Source organism: Miniopterus natalensis, chromosome 5, assembly GCF_054644295.1.
Source record: "Miniopterus natalensis isolate mMinNat1 chromosome 5, mMinNat1.hap1, whole genome shotgun sequence".
Lineage (NCBI taxonomy): Eukaryota > Metazoa > Chordata > Mammalia > Chiroptera > Miniopteridae > Miniopterus > Miniopterus natalensis.
In genome coordinates, this window is record NC_142085.1 from 61,770,519 (window position 1) to 61,785,476 (window position 14,958).

Genomic DNA, 14,958 nt, shown 5'->3' on the forward strand with positions numbered 1-14,958 from the left:
TTAGTAAATTCTTACTTTCTTGGCTGCAAACTCCTGTTCATGTCTTACTGGGCTTTGACGCGCGCAGGCAAGCAGACCCCTTCAGTCCGGTGACACCTTCTCTCTCTTGATTCATGCTTCCCAGGAATAACAATTTCTGATGACCTTAGCTGTTGCATTTATTATGTCCATGTTTATGGGAAGGTCTGAAATTTGCTACCTATGAAGAAAAGGATGCGGCTTTTCATTCATATCTCCTCTCTTCATTCCTGTTTCATTCATTCCCAACCTTCTAACAGAGCTATCATAATTTTTGGTTAAGTCAGTATTCAGAATTCATGTTATAACTACGCAAATATGACTCACAGGTGAGCCACGTAGAGTACTACCTTATTTCACATACAATCTTGACTTCCTCAGAGTTAGTGATTATTTCTTTTTTTCATTTGCTTAGTTGTCAAGCAATCTCATTTTATCCCCAAACTTTCCATTGAAGTGTGAATCTCCTCACACCTATGTAATCTGGTGGTTCTAGTTCCTGGGGCGAGCCCTCCTTGCATGTTGGCTGTCCTCAGATCTTCCCCTTCATCCTGAGGATTCTCTATACCTCTTTTCCGTGTAAAGATGTTTTCTGAGTCCCATGCTTTCCTTTTTCTTCTCAATGCCTCGTTTTGCTGGAACAAGTCCTCCCCGAGATTCCATGGGGAGTAAATATTTTGCCTCCCTTCATTTCTGACAATACCTGTATTCTCGCCTTCACTTGATCGATCACGTAGCCAACAATTCTAGGTTGAAAATAACTTTTCCTCAGATTTGTGCAAGTAACACTCCATGATCTTTTGGTTTCTGATGTTGAGAAGTCTGCTATCGAGTTTTCTCTCGGGCAGAGAAGTTTTAACCAGCGAGAAACACTGATCTCCTCCCTAGTTGGTTCGGTAGAGGGGGCTGGAGGAAGGAGTTGATTAATAGGCCTAACAGCTTGTGTTCTCAAGGCCAGTGCAGAAAGGGGGCTGGAGGCCTCTGTTCAGCTGGGCCGTGTTTTGAACTCAGAATCCCTCTTCTCGCTCTCTCCAGGGAGTCAAAGCCTCGCCTGCTGGAGTCCAAGTGGCCCCCGCCTGCTGGGGCTCCATTCTCCACTCAGGTGCAGCCCCCTCTCAGAGGTGCCTGCTCCGGGAACAGGCTTGTTTCTGTCAGCTCCGACCCCATTCTGCGGCTGCATTTCAGCCTCCTTTCTCCCCCAGGCCCCCAGGCCCCCTTGACAGGATTTTCTTTTTAAATAGTCAGATTTGCATTTTAGATAGGCAGCTTTAGCTTCAACATCGAGGGTGGACCCAATGGAGAAGAGATTAGGGGACTATTTTCATAATCTAAGTAAGAGATAACCAGCTCCTTAACTAAGTCTAGAGAGGGGATTTTTAAGGCCTAGCTCACAGGTCAAACATGTGACCCGAATGTATATTTTGTAGGAATATTGGTCAAAAGGTGATAAATCTAGGGCCCTCAGGATGTACGTGTCTCTGAGTCCCACTCACTACAGAAGAACATGGTTGCCTGCCATGGCTCTGCCCCAATTACCCTAGCTTTCCCTTAATAAACAGGAAATTGTCCAAATCTTCTGCCATTTTTATTTCAGCCTGCCTGTCTGGGCAGGGACTCCACCTGGACCGGTGTGGTGGGAGGGCCGGGTGTGTCATGGAGGGTGGTGGAAACAAGCCTGGAAAGGTAGAGGGTGGGTCGGAGGGGATGTCCCCCGTACCCCCTCCACTTAATTTTTTTAAAAAAACAGTACCAATTATATGAGTATTTGGATTAACCCAGGCAGTTGGAGTAACTTCTAAGTGGGTAAAGTAAAAATGCCGCTCCTCTTGCATGTCTCTGGACGTTAGCTGTTGGGAAGGCTTTGTCATGGAAAGACCGTGGGATCTCAGTGTGAGTCCCAGAGGAAACACTCATGATTGGGGATGGGCCTTTGAGGCTTCAGTTTAAAGTAGAATTTCTTCAAGCAACAGTTTCTAAAACATTTCAGTCTACCAGAACTTTCCAAATTAAACAATGAAAAGTAATTTTAGTATATACTTGAGTTGTTTTCTGAACAAGCTTTCAGCGGTTTAGGCACCTTCTTTTTCTTCCAGAGAAACAGTAATAAAAAGATATATTTCTGTGTGAGGGGAACGTCTAGTTCATTTTGCCTGCTTTCCACTTTCCAGCCTGTGTTGTTTACCACGTTTTTACTTTGTCCAGGATAAGAGACAGCTGGTAAAATAAAAGAAAATCCCATTTATTGACTTCCTGCACAGATAATCTTGATTTCTTAGCAGGCTAAGGAATTTGTCTTACTGACAGAAGGCTGGATCTGTTATTTGTTAGAGTTCTGAGGAGATATTCTTGGGGCACTGTATATATTGTGTCTGTTCTGGACACAAAAAGGACTGAAGAAAGGAAAATGTGGTTATTTGGAAAGGTGAATTCACAGAACTTTTTAAAAATCGAAGTTGAAATATAAATTACAATTGCATATGAAAACATCGCTCTTGAGAAGGTGCCGGTGACATAAACAGCACTGCTCCATCTGTCTTCCCCGGTAGGCTACACTCCTCGAGGGCAGAGATTGTGTCTCTGCACAAACATGGTATTCAAGAACTACTTGATAATTGACAGTAAATAAATAGAGCACATAAGACTGTGGTCCCCAAAGATCTTACATGTAAAGCTCCAACTCTTGCCACCAGCTAACATCACCAACCTCCCACATAGCTGTGAACTCTGGCCCTGAGAGACGCTCCGGCTAGATCCTGGCGCTGTTTCGGTGTTGTCACCTCTGGGCGGTGGGGGTCCTAACATTCAATCTCTGAGGCAGGGTACATCAGAAAGGCAGAAGTGGACAAGGTCCGCCTGCAGTTGCTGTGTGGCTGTTATACCCACGGTGGTCCCAAGTGGGATAGAAAGCCCAGATGCCAGAGCACAACTTAAAACAACACGCCATTTGCGTGGGATGTTGTAAACCACAGTCATCAACAGATTGTTGCTAAGCTTCAGCAATTACCCGGGACAATGCCTTTTGAGTCCACAACATTGTGCAATCCAACAAGCAAGGCCCCATCAGCACAGCTGTCTTCCTAGAGAACAGGACAGCGTGGCGTGGGCGCAGGGGATGTGAGCGAGCGATGTGGGAGGCTTGGTCATTCAGCTGGCTTTGCAGCCACACCTCCACGCGTGGGGAGTCACAGGCCACACCCTGGCACCTCGGAGTGCACTGGACTTTCTGAAAAAGACTCTGGCAAGGGGGGTATCTCACATAAGTGACTGCATGTTTTCTCCACTTCTAAATAGAGTTTCTGTGTTGCTCAATGGATGTGTTAAGAGCCTTATAGATGATGAGAGGACCTTTGTGAATTTACTGCTGAGGGAAGGTCATTTTTTTTTTATTTAAAAAGAGCAATTAGGATGCCAGAGGAAGAAGTAGGGAATGAAAGAGTATTTGATAATTCTGTAAAATAAGCTTTGTTTTAAAAATAGGATATAAAAATAGGATATAAAGAGCCCCCATGCTAGGCTTATTTTATAAAAAGTGCTGAAGTTCATGAAACTACTGCTCAGTCCATATTTGCACCATTATTGTACTAAAGCATTCTGAGTAGCAATGATAATAATAGCCATCTTACTGAGGTTATAGATTTTAAGAACTTTGCACACATCTGCACACCGATTCGGTAAGGAAGATACTATCTACACCCTTATCTTATAAATTAGGAAGCTAGGATCAGAGAGGTTAAGAAATGTGACCAGAAACACACAGCCAGTAATTACTATGAGCTATTGCATGAAGTTCAAAATAAAACAATGTTTTAATACTTGCTTTTAATTATTTGGAATTTTCAACATGCCACATTATAATCTTTAAACTATTAATTATGAGCATAATTATATGAGAAACTGTTAGTCTCAGTACAATGCCCTGCCTTTAATCTTACAAAACTGGAAAGAGCAAGAAAAATTGTTTTTGTCACAGTAGATTTTTAAAAATAAGATAGATTAAAGGACATCCCCACGTGTTAGAAATTACAACTGTTTGTCACAGTTTGGAATCTGCAGCATGGCTGACAGAGGGCGTAAGTTACCATCAGTGCCAAGCCAGACTTCTGCTTTCTGCTTCTAGTCTCATCTTGCACCCAAACTTTGATTCTTTCATCATAGAAGAGCTTCACACACATAAAAACAAATTGTTTACTAATTCCTTCATGTCCATCTCTTAATTCAGTGTTGTTCTCCGGACTTTGCCCTTAGTCATAAATGTTTGTGGTTTCTCATGTAGTTGAAATGAATGAAGTCATTGTAAAACTATAATGCTTCCAATTGGCCTACTAATACCTTATATAAAATAAACCTACTTTATCACCTTCTCCTAAAGAAATCAGACAGTTGGCTGCAATAATTATTAGCAGGCGTGGAGATATAAAAGAGGCTAGAAAACACTTCACAATTAATGTGTCTTTCAGACGATCACTTGTAAATCGCATTGCTTTTTAAACCCCAGCATTATATGGAAGGAAAATACGGATCTGCATTTTTGTTTTTTTCCTGTGTTGGCAGATTTTAAAAATTCTTGGTTTTTCACTTTTGACTGAATTTTGACGCTTTTTGCTTGAATGTGTTTTTTGAGGTCATGCGGCTCTTTTCTAGGCCTGGGATTGTGTGTTGCAGAAGGTTAGAGTGGAAGGCGACCCTGAGAGGATCTACCCGCCCCTCCGTTTACAGCTGAGGAAACACCTTGCCTGGCACGTCTCCAGCGTAGGGCAGGCGAGGGTATGGCCCAGATCAGCACTGCCCGCTTCCTTTGACTTTTCCACTCTAGCTGGACCAACCGTAGGCTGGGGAGTAAACAAGCAGGGATGAAAATAAGATTGTCATGCCATGGATCCGGCTGTTGGACTGCTTTGGTTGGTTGGTTGGTTTTTCCTGTTTCAGAGAGAGGAAGGGAGAGGGAGGGGAGACAGAAACATCAGTGATGAGAGTCGTCCATCGGCTGCGTGTTGGATTGCTCTTTACCAAAATATTTTCGAGTAAGCTACAGACTGAAGTGTTTGAACTATATTAACTTATTTCACTGAACAAAGATGGGTGATATTTTGTGCTAAGCCCCTGATTCCTTCTTTGGTTCCCGGTCGGATGGAGGAGCAGGCGGAGTGGCAGCGGCCGTGGAGCGCACAGCCTATTAGGGTGGCGGCCCAGCGCCCTCCAGCCCGCGGCCCAGTCACCGCAGTCAGAGGGATCCGCAAACACCGCTGCGAAACGAGCTCATCTTCAGCGCTGCGTGGCTTCCTCACGCCCTCTCGCCTTAATTCTCACAGACACTCCCTGGCATCGTTGAGACAGTTCTGGAAGGAGCTGAAGCCCGCCTGCCGGCGCCAGGAGCGCTGTGCACAGGGAGGGACTGCCTGGGGGAGGAGTGCAGTGGCGAGGGGACGCCGGCTCCAGGCAGCCCTCGGGGCAGCAGGGCAAACACAGCTCTGCAAAGGAGGGTTGCCACGGGCATGCTGAGAACTATGGCAGCATTTTTAGGTTTCATGGTGTGGGAGCGACAGAACAGAACCACTAACGCAGCCTGGGGGTTCTGAAGGTGGCTTCGTGAAGAGACGACACAGTGCTAGGTGTGAAGGGGGAGACTAGTTTCCTAGGTGGAGAGCAGTGAGAGCAAGTGAGAAGGCGTAGGCTTGAGGAAGATCATGACATGTATGTTCAGGTCCTGTTAAGGGCGCTGGTGTTGTTTTTTGTGGGGGGGTTTTGTTTGTTTTTTAAAATCTATCTTTATTGATTTCAGAGAGAGGAAGGGAGAGGGAGAGAGAGAGAAACATCAATGAAGAGAGAGTCATTGATCGGCTGCCTCCTGCACGCTCCCGACTGGGGATGGAGCCCGCAACCCGGGCCTGTGCCCTGACTGGGAATCGAACTGCGATCTCCTGGATCCTAGGTTGATGCTCAACGGCTGAGCCATGCCCGGCCCGGCAGGGGGTCAGTGTTGTTGGAAACTGGGGTGCATGGGATGGAGTGGGGCTGAGATGGATAGAACAAGACTCGGAAGAGCTTCTGGGCCAATTTAGGAAGTATGGAACTTGTCCTCTTGACAGCTGGGAGCATTGGGGGTTTTGGGCTGGAAAAGAATGCAATTAGATTTCTTTCTTTTCCTGCCTTGTAAATTGAGAAGTATAACCTACAGTCAGAAAGCTATGAAAACAAATATAGTGTAGAAAGCATAATTATAAAGCAAACACTTCCATAGCCCTCACCCTGGTATAGAAATACAGATTGTGAACGTCCCACTCATCCTCCCCACCCCAATCATAATTCCATTCAAGCCCACTGCCTTTGTGATTCTTAATCACTACTTTGTTTTCCTTTATAGTTTTATAACTTATGTATACACATCCTCAGAAAATAAAGCTTAGTTTTGATTATTTCTGAACTTTTTACAGATAGAATTATACTGAATATATTCTTTGTGTTTGATTTCTATTACTCAACATTGTTTTTAAGACTCATCCTTGTTATTGCTTGTTGCTGTAGCAGCATTTATTTATTTTCATTGCTGTACAGTATTCTCTCGTTTGAGCATTTCACAGTTCATCTTCTCTGCTGTTGTTGGATATTTATTCTTTGATTTTAAAAAAACACGCAACAGTTCTTGCCTAATGCAAACGATGTTGCTGTGAGCTTTCGTACCCGGTATTCTGTTCACACATGCCCAACAGCTTGTACAGCATATTCAGATTCCTTTTCCAGGGAGCTAACTGTGACAGGACTGTGTGACACAAACCAGAGCGAGGTGAAGTTCTGAGGGCCTGGTCCATTTTCAGTGAGGGTGGGCAGAGGGGCCCCATCTGAAAGACAGTCCTGAGACAGAATGGAGCACACAGGAAATGGAGTGGCACCCACAGGTGACCCTAAGTTTTCCAGTTTGAAAGACTGATATCTTTAACTGACTTAAAAAATCTGGAGGAGAAATAAGTTTTAGGGGAAAATAAGTTCTACTTGGGGTTTGAGGTGACTGCTGGACATACAAGTGGAAATATCAGCTAGACAATCAAAAATGCTTATCTAGAACTTAGGCAAGGGCAGAGCTAGAGATGAAGATTTGGAAATGGAAGCATACAGTTGGCTGTCAGAGCCATGGGGAAGAAGAACCATAATTGGCAATACTTTTTGAGCATTTGTTATGAGCACTACTCTAAAAATGTTACATGTATCAACTCATTCAATCTTCACAACAACCTAATGAGGCAGGTGGTATTATTTTCATTTTATACTTGAAAGAATTGAGGCACTGAAAGGTCAACTAGCTTGCCCAAGGTCACACATCTAGTCAGTGGTGATGCCAAGAGGACATTATTTAGGAAGTGTATGTGGACAGGATCGAACGTTAGTATCCGTATTAATGGTTGGGAGGAGGGGGAGCCTGGGAGGCGGAATTAGATGAATAGTTACTGAGTTAGGAGGAGAGCCAGAGCATGTCATCAGAGCCAAATTTAAATGAACTTAATGAGGTAAGTACTGCAGGTGCCTGGCATTACTGTAGGAGGTCAAATGCCAAAGTAGAGTCATAGACCATCAAGCTCTGAGACTAGATGTCAACAAAACCTATTCAGACTTGGTTCATTGCTTCCAAGATTCCTCTTTAAGGAATCTAATAAAATATAGAAAAATAATTATGTCCCTTTGGTTGCTGTTTACAGATAAAGTAAGGAAAAAAAATCCCTTCCTGAGGTAGATCAGCTGTGTGGGTATGGGAAGATTGTGGAGAAATGGGGAAGGTGAGTTACCCATACTGAACAGCTCTGCTGAGTAAACAAGCTGAGCTGGACAGGAACGAGGGCAGAAAGAAGTCGTGGGAGAGTCCCTGCTCTGCCAAGTCCTGCAGCTCCACCATCCCCCACTGTGGCTTGGTGACTCTGATGAAAGTGGGTAGCAGTGGGTGTCCAGGTGACCCTTCAGCTGTACCTGAAATGGCCCCATGGCCCTATCTTCTCCCTGGTGTTGCCTTGTTTCTCTTTGGATATACTTAACTGCTATTTGTCACAAGGTTGGCATTTGAAATGTCATGGGATTGCCATTTAACAAATGGCACTCCTGTGCCAAGGAAAAGGTCTGATTTTTCCTTCTTTCTGTTTATAAATAAACTTTTATTTATACAACTTTTATAAATATTCAAACGTTTTAACATGATAATAGGGCTCAGATTTTTAAATACATTATATAACCTAAACACTATATCTACAAATTATAACATGCAGAATGGTATTAATTTTTTTTAATCCTGACCTGAGGATATGTTTTTATTGATTTTTAGAGAGAGGAGGGGATAAAGAGAGAGATAAACATTGACGTGAGAGAGAAACATCAATCGGTTGCCTCCTGTACATGCCCCAACCAGGGCACACTAGGTATGTGCCCTGACTGGGAATTGAGCCCACAGTCTTTTGGTGTGTATGGGATGATGTTTTGACCAATTGAGCTCCTGGCCCAGATTAAGAGTGTCACACTTTCTAAATTCACTTGTTAAGTTTGGCATCTAAAGTTGTGTCTTGGCCCTGGCTGGTAGCTCAGTAAGTTAGAGCATCGTCCTCATACACCAAGGTTGCAGGTTCAATCCCTGGTCAGGGCACATACAAGAAACAACCAGTGAGATTCCAAGGTGGCTGTAGAGTAGCTGGGAGCTGTTCAACATCACTAATCATCAGAGAGATGCAAATTAAAATCACAATGAGATATCACCTCACACTTGCCAGAATGGCTGCCATCAAAAATCAACAAACAAGTGCTGGTGAGGGTGTGGAGAAAGGGGAACCCTAGTTGGTGGGAATGCAGACTGGTGCAGACATTGTGAAAAATAGTATGGAATTTCCTCAAAAAATTAAAAATGGAATTGCCTTTTGACCCAACGATCTCACTTCTGGGAATAGAATCCTGAAACACCCATCAGAAAGAATATAGGAACCCCTATGTTCATAGCAGCGTTATTTACAATAGCCAAAACATGGAAACAGCCCAAGTGCCCATCAGGAGATGAGTGGATAAAAAGTCGTGGGACATTTACACCATGGAAGGCTAAACAGCTGTGAAAAGGAAGGAACTCTTACCTTTTGCAACAGCATGGGTGGACCTGAAGATTATTATGCTAAGTGAAATAAGCCAGTCACAGAAAGACAAACATCGTATGATCTCTCTTATGTGTGGGATCTAATGAACAAAATAAACTAACGAACAAAATAGAACCAGAGGCGTGGATACGTGGAACAGACTGGGAGCTGTCAGAGGGGAGGGAGGTTAGGGGACTGGATGAAAGAAGGTGAAGATTAGCCGAAGAATATATATGCATAACCTACAGACACAGACAACAGTGTCGTGATGGCCAGAGGGAGGAACGGGAGGCGGAGGCTGGGTGGAGGTGGGCAAGGGGGGGAAATGGGGACATCTGTAATAGTGTCATCAATAAAAATAAAGTTAAAAAAGAAACAACCAATGACTACATAAATAAGTGAAACAACAAGTCAATGTTTCTTTCCCTATTTCTCCCTCTCCCTCTCTCTAAAATCGATCAATAAATTAAAAAGCATGTTCCTTTTCAAGTTGTGTCTTGCACACGCAAAATACTTATAAGTATCTACATAAGATGTGAACTTTAATTTGATTTTACTCTTGTAGATGAGTCTTGGGACAGCATTGACACTTTGCTGGAATCTAGCAGTTGTATTCCAATCAGGCCATACCGTTAGTCTGGGTTCTCATGAGAGCTACAGAGAAAAATGTTTGAAAACTAGCTCCTTTGAAGATGCCTGCAAGGGACAATGAGAATGTGTACTTCCTCTCAAGAGTTTATCTTGCTTTCTTTTCTGAGAAATGCTTTATGGTTTCTAAAACCAGTGACAATGATAGTGTTGAGAAGCAAAGTAATGTAGTAAAAATGAAACAAAAACAAAACCCATAACCACTGGTGTTCTAATGTGCTTAACATGAGAATCTCTCATTTCTTTAAAGCCAAAGTAAATTGGTGAATTATGGATTTTCAAAAAAGGTCTTTCAAATATTATTTACTCTACTCTCAAAGAAAATTCTTGAATCTTCTCTACACCATTAGTATTTTATTCTATTTCTACTAAGGACTAAACATCTGAGCAATGTTTTCTCATAACAGAGCTCGGTATCAAGGCCCTGGTGATCCTCAACAGACCCAGAACTAGAACCACCCGCTGTCCAGAGGTGGTGGGGTGGGTGCCATGGTATTAGAGTTGACTGCAAGTGCTGGGAGAAGACTCGGGCTGGCAGGCAGAACCCGGACTCTCATGGCTGTGGAAATGTGTCATAAGGACAGAATAATCATCGGTATCTGTGGGATCCATGATGATGGAGCACAGTGGTGGCAACTCCAGGAGGTTGTGTTTGCAGACACAAGCTGACAGGATAATAGGTCAGGATGCAGCCCAGTCTGTAATGAGTTTCAGGGACAGGACTGTCAACTACATATTCTGGTCTATAAAGACCCTAAACCTGACCTCAACCTGCAGCTCTACCCTCATGATGGGCCACCTTCCTTCTCACCCTCAATACTCCCTCCCATCACTATGGCTTTTTTTCCAAACCCAGAATGCCAAGCTCCTTGGCACCCCAGAGCCTTCGTCATTCAGACTCCTGCTTAATTGTCCCCTTCTCATGGAGGCTTTCTCAGGACACTCTCTACCACATAATTCTGGTCCAATTATCTGCATAACCTTGAGAACCTTCCCCTTATTATCTATATCCTCTCCACTATAGCATAAGCTCCGTGATAGCAGGGTGTCTGTTTGTCCTGTTCCTGTTGTATGCAATAACCCCAGTCACATGAAGGGAAAAGGAAGGAAGCTTGTTTTGGAAATGTAAGATTACAGAGATGATAGTCAGAACATGAGTGATCTGCTTTAAACATGCAACTTTGCCTCAAGTGTAGAGGAAGCCTGGCAGACCTGGTCTAATCTCAGAGAAGAGGGTCTCAACTGTTCTGCATGACAATGGGGACGCTGATCTGGGGACAGCTTCTGAAGATGCGCAGAGAGCATAGCTATCCACCCAAATGCAATGGAGTGGTAGCCTTGTGCCAGGCACTGTGGTGGGAGGAAACTAAGAAGGCAGCAAGTTGGACTAAGAAAAGAATAATAGGTTTCTTGCCGCTTCTCTAACAATTCACTCTGTTCTGTAGGCTACTAATTCTTCCCAGACAGATAAAGCAAACCTAGTTGATGGGTGCCAACAGCCACCAGTTCATTGTGATCTGCTCACCCAGACTCCAAATCCAGATGCCCTGCTGGTAGTGAAGTGACCAGCTAAGGGCACACCAGTTCTCTTAAGGTAGCAGAGGATGGTTGAGTCACGGAATACAATCCTCAGTCTAAAACTCCTCATTCATTCAAATTCTTAAATTATGTACAGCAGTTATTTGTTGTCTAGTTCCAAAGTTGCAGTGTAAGAAGTTATCTCTCCCATTGAGTATTCACTTAATAGGCATGCCCTGTCTGGAAAGGTGCTTTACATATGCTACTCAATTTACTTGGCTCAACAGTCTCGAAAAGCGAGCACTATGACCCTGCTTTTATGATCAAGGATGCTGAGTCTTAGAGGCGCTAACTTACTGCACACACACACTTCACCTAACTTCAAAGGCCATGCTCTTTCAAGTACATCTTACCTCGCCCTGGAACCACAGAGAGTAAGGCTCAGTTTCCCAGAAGTGGTTACAGTTTGTGTCAAAGCAATGCTATTCTGAGAAAACTGAAGGTGGAGGAAACAGCATGTTGGGTAGCTGTAGCTGCAGTTTGAAAAGCGTTTGGTTCGAGCGGTATTTTCAACTCCTCCCCACTCCCCGCTGATCAACTTGGTGGTCACTGAATAAGAATTTGACACTCCTCCAGGTACCGACAGTATAAGGATGTACCTGGAAAAAAAAGGCGGAAGTCAATATAATACATTTAGTCTAATGTCCTTTATGTCTTACGGGAGATCGGGCAGAGGAGAGAACAGTCAGGGCGAATGTGGTTGGGAGTTCTGTCCAGAAGGGGGACAGAAAGACAGACATCAGGGAGGTGCTAGAACCTGAGCTGGGCTTCCTCACGAATTAGCTTATGAGAGCAAAACCAGAAATCTGTGTTGCTTGTAAGTGATCAGGGATTTTTTGGGTAACTGTTTGGTCTTACTGGGAGTGGACTTGGGAACTAGGGTGGCTGCAATAGAGGAAACTCTGCTTTTTTATCCGTTTGCCCAAGTAAGGAGTGCTGTTTGCACTGGGCGGCTACATTGGGGCAGGAGTGGTGAGGAAAGTCCCGGGGCTCCTTGTCGGCTGGGTGGACACAAATGTTGCAACAGAACAGAGTCTATCCTCAATCAGAGTCATGAATTGGGGGAGAATGGTCACCAGTGCAGCAGCTTCGGGGAAGGGGGGGCACTGGAGGTGAATAGTGTGTGTGATTGGGTCTCTTTGCCAGCCAGGGCTGGTTTGGTGTGAACAAGAAAGCGAAAGCTCACAGGGCCAGAGAAGCCCTCTTCCCTTTTTTGAAGTTACTTCTTAGCAGAGTGTAAAGCCCCAGCCCCCAGTCCCCCGAAAGCACCCCAGGAGCGGGCCGGCGGAGAGGCTGAAGCGTCGGGCCGCACAGTGCGCCCTGGCTGCAGGGAGCCGATGGAGAATTTTCGGACGGTCCTGGACGCGTTCCTCAAGCACCGCAACAAGCTGGGCTACGGCCTGCTGTCGCTGCTGACGGCGGGCGGGGAGCGCCTCTTCTCCGCCGTGGTGTTCCAGTGCCCCTGCAGCGCCGCCTGGAACCTGGCCTACGGCCTGGTGTTCCTGCTGGTGCCCGCGCTCGCGCTCTTCCTCCTGTTCTGCGTGCTGACCGCGCGCGCCGGGCGCCTGCTGACCGCCTGCTGCGCGCCGGGCGCCTGCCCCGGCTGCGGCGCGGGGCTGCGCTGGGCGCAGGTGTGCGCGCACCTCTGCTGGGCCGCCCTGCTCGCGCCGCTCACCTGGGTGGCCGTGGCGCTGCTCGGGGGCTCCTTCTACGAGTGCGCCGCCAGCGGGAACCGCTTCCTGGCGCGGCTCGTGTGCTCCGACCTCGGCCCCCGATGCGTCGAGCAGCTGCCGCTGGTCCCCTGCCAGCTGGCCCCGGAGCCCGGCGTGCAGAACCTCCTGAACCACCTCCGGGCCCACTCGCAGGTCAGGCGCCCGCGGGGGCGCGGTGGGGGGCGGCGGAGAGGGCGGGCGTCCGCGGGCCCAGTGCGCCAAGTAGAAATCGGTGCCCTTTCTCCGGACACCTGACGCCCGAGACAACCTGGGATGGCTTCTTGCATCTAATGAGCGAACAGGCAGATGCTTAAATGAACGGACCGAAAAGGAGGAGAGGTCCCCCGGGCAGCGTGGGGCACCTGCTCTGTGCCAGAGGCGCGCTAGGCCCTCGCCTCTCCCGCCTGAGCTCGGGGCGCCTTTTTATTTTTATTTTTTAAATATATCTTTATGGATTTCAGAGAGAGGAAGGGAGAGGGAGAGAGAGAGATAGAAACATCAATGATGAGTCATTGATCGAGCCCGCAACCCGGGCATGTGCCCTGGCCGGGAAGGAACCCGATGGCTGGATCCCAGGTGGAGGCTCACCCGCTGAGCACGCCCGGCGGCCGGCGCCTTTAGAGCCAGTGCGCCGCCTGGGCGGGGCGCGCGGCGGGCAGGGGGCGGGGTTGTTCGGAAGCGACGGGTCTGCCCGGCTCGAAAGCCACCCCCCCCACCCCCTCCCCCCACCCCCCCCACACACTGTTTCTTGGAATCTAAGGCTCAGAGGTGCTCGGGAATGGGTGCTGGACCCGTTGGATTTGCCGATGCTCCACGTGTTCAGCTCCAGGGGAGGGACGTGGCGGGGCCCTTGGCGGCACCAGGATCGGGGCGAGCAGCTGTCCTGGGGGTTCCGGAGGTCGCCCCGGCTCTTTTCTCTTAAGAGATTAAGACCTAAACCTGTTGTTCATCATCGTGCCTGCTGAGTAGCTCAAGCTTTTTATGCGGATTTTAAAATGACTTGTCGACAATGCAACCACGTTAATATTTCGCTGTGTTTTCCTAGATACTGGGCTGGATCCTGATAGCGGCTGTTATGATCTGCGTTTCGGTTTTTGTGTCTATCGTCCGGTGCCGATCTCCAGTTAGTTTTATGGAGATGAAGTTTTGGAAAATCTATCTGGAACAGGAGGAGAAGGCCCTCAAAAGTCAAGCCACAGAACATGCAATGGAACTGGCAACAGAGAATGTTAAATGTTTCTTTGAGGGCTCACATCCAAAGGAACTCAAAATTCCAAGCACGAAAGACTGGCAGTGCATTTCGTTACCATATATTTTCAATTCGAAGGGACACTTCTACAGCGTGTTGCACAAACATGTCCACAGGGAAGATAAGACGCTCAGTAACAGTCCTTCTCAAGGAGATGAGGTGGTGCCTCCTCTTGCTTTTGTGGATGCACATGAGATCACTGCCACTGATGAGTTATGACCTTAGGAATGAGTAGAAGAAAAGCGTTCTTTTGAATTTTTGCTTCATTTAAGAAAATAAACATTGGTATTGTTTATGGTGGCTTTTTTTTGGGGGGGGGGGTCTTCCAAGTTATAGAAATATGGAATTTTAGATCCGAAATAAAAATTTATAATTCTACCTCTTTATTATATTAATTGTTAAAAAGGAATGAAGCTAAGTGATTCACTGAGAGTGACAAACTGGAACTAGATCAACAGTTTTATCGTCTTAGTCCAGGGTCCCTTTTACTAAATAATATTGCTGCTTTCAAATATAAGACTTTATTTAGTAGCAAAAAAAGGTGAAAAAAATCGAACTTCAGATCTTTCTTTTAGATGATTTGATGTTAATTTTAAGTTCACGTTCTTGCAGGCAGCAACTTGTTAGGAACTTTAAATACTGGCATTTTATGTCTTTAATA

At 46.0% G+C, this 14,958-nt stretch overlaps 1 protein-coding gene across 1 annotated transcript; it reads left to right on the forward strand.

Moving 5' to 3' along the window:
- The first annotated feature begins 12,670 nt into the window (after positions 1–12,670).
- CALHM6 (calcium homeostasis modulator family member 6) lies at positions 12,671–14,516 on the forward strand. The gene is made up of 2 exons (XM_087817165.1): positions 12,671–13,201; positions 14,094–14,516. Exons 1-2 carry the CDS (start codon positions 12,674–12,676, stop codon positions 14,514–14,516), a joined length of 951 nt encoding a protein of 316 aa, XP_087673291.1. The 5' UTR covers positions 12,671–12,673.
- Positions 14,517–14,958: the final 442 nt, after the last annotated feature.

Coding starts and splice junctions, on each gene's coding strand:
- CALHM6 (XM_087817165.1), top strand. CDS start 12,674: ATGGAGAATTTTCGGACGGTCCTGGACGCGTTCCTCAAGCACCGCAAC. Junction 13,202..14,093: donor ACCTCCGGGCCCACTCGCAG/GTCAGGCGCCCG, acceptor GTGTTTTCCTAG/ATACTGGGCTGGATCCTGAT.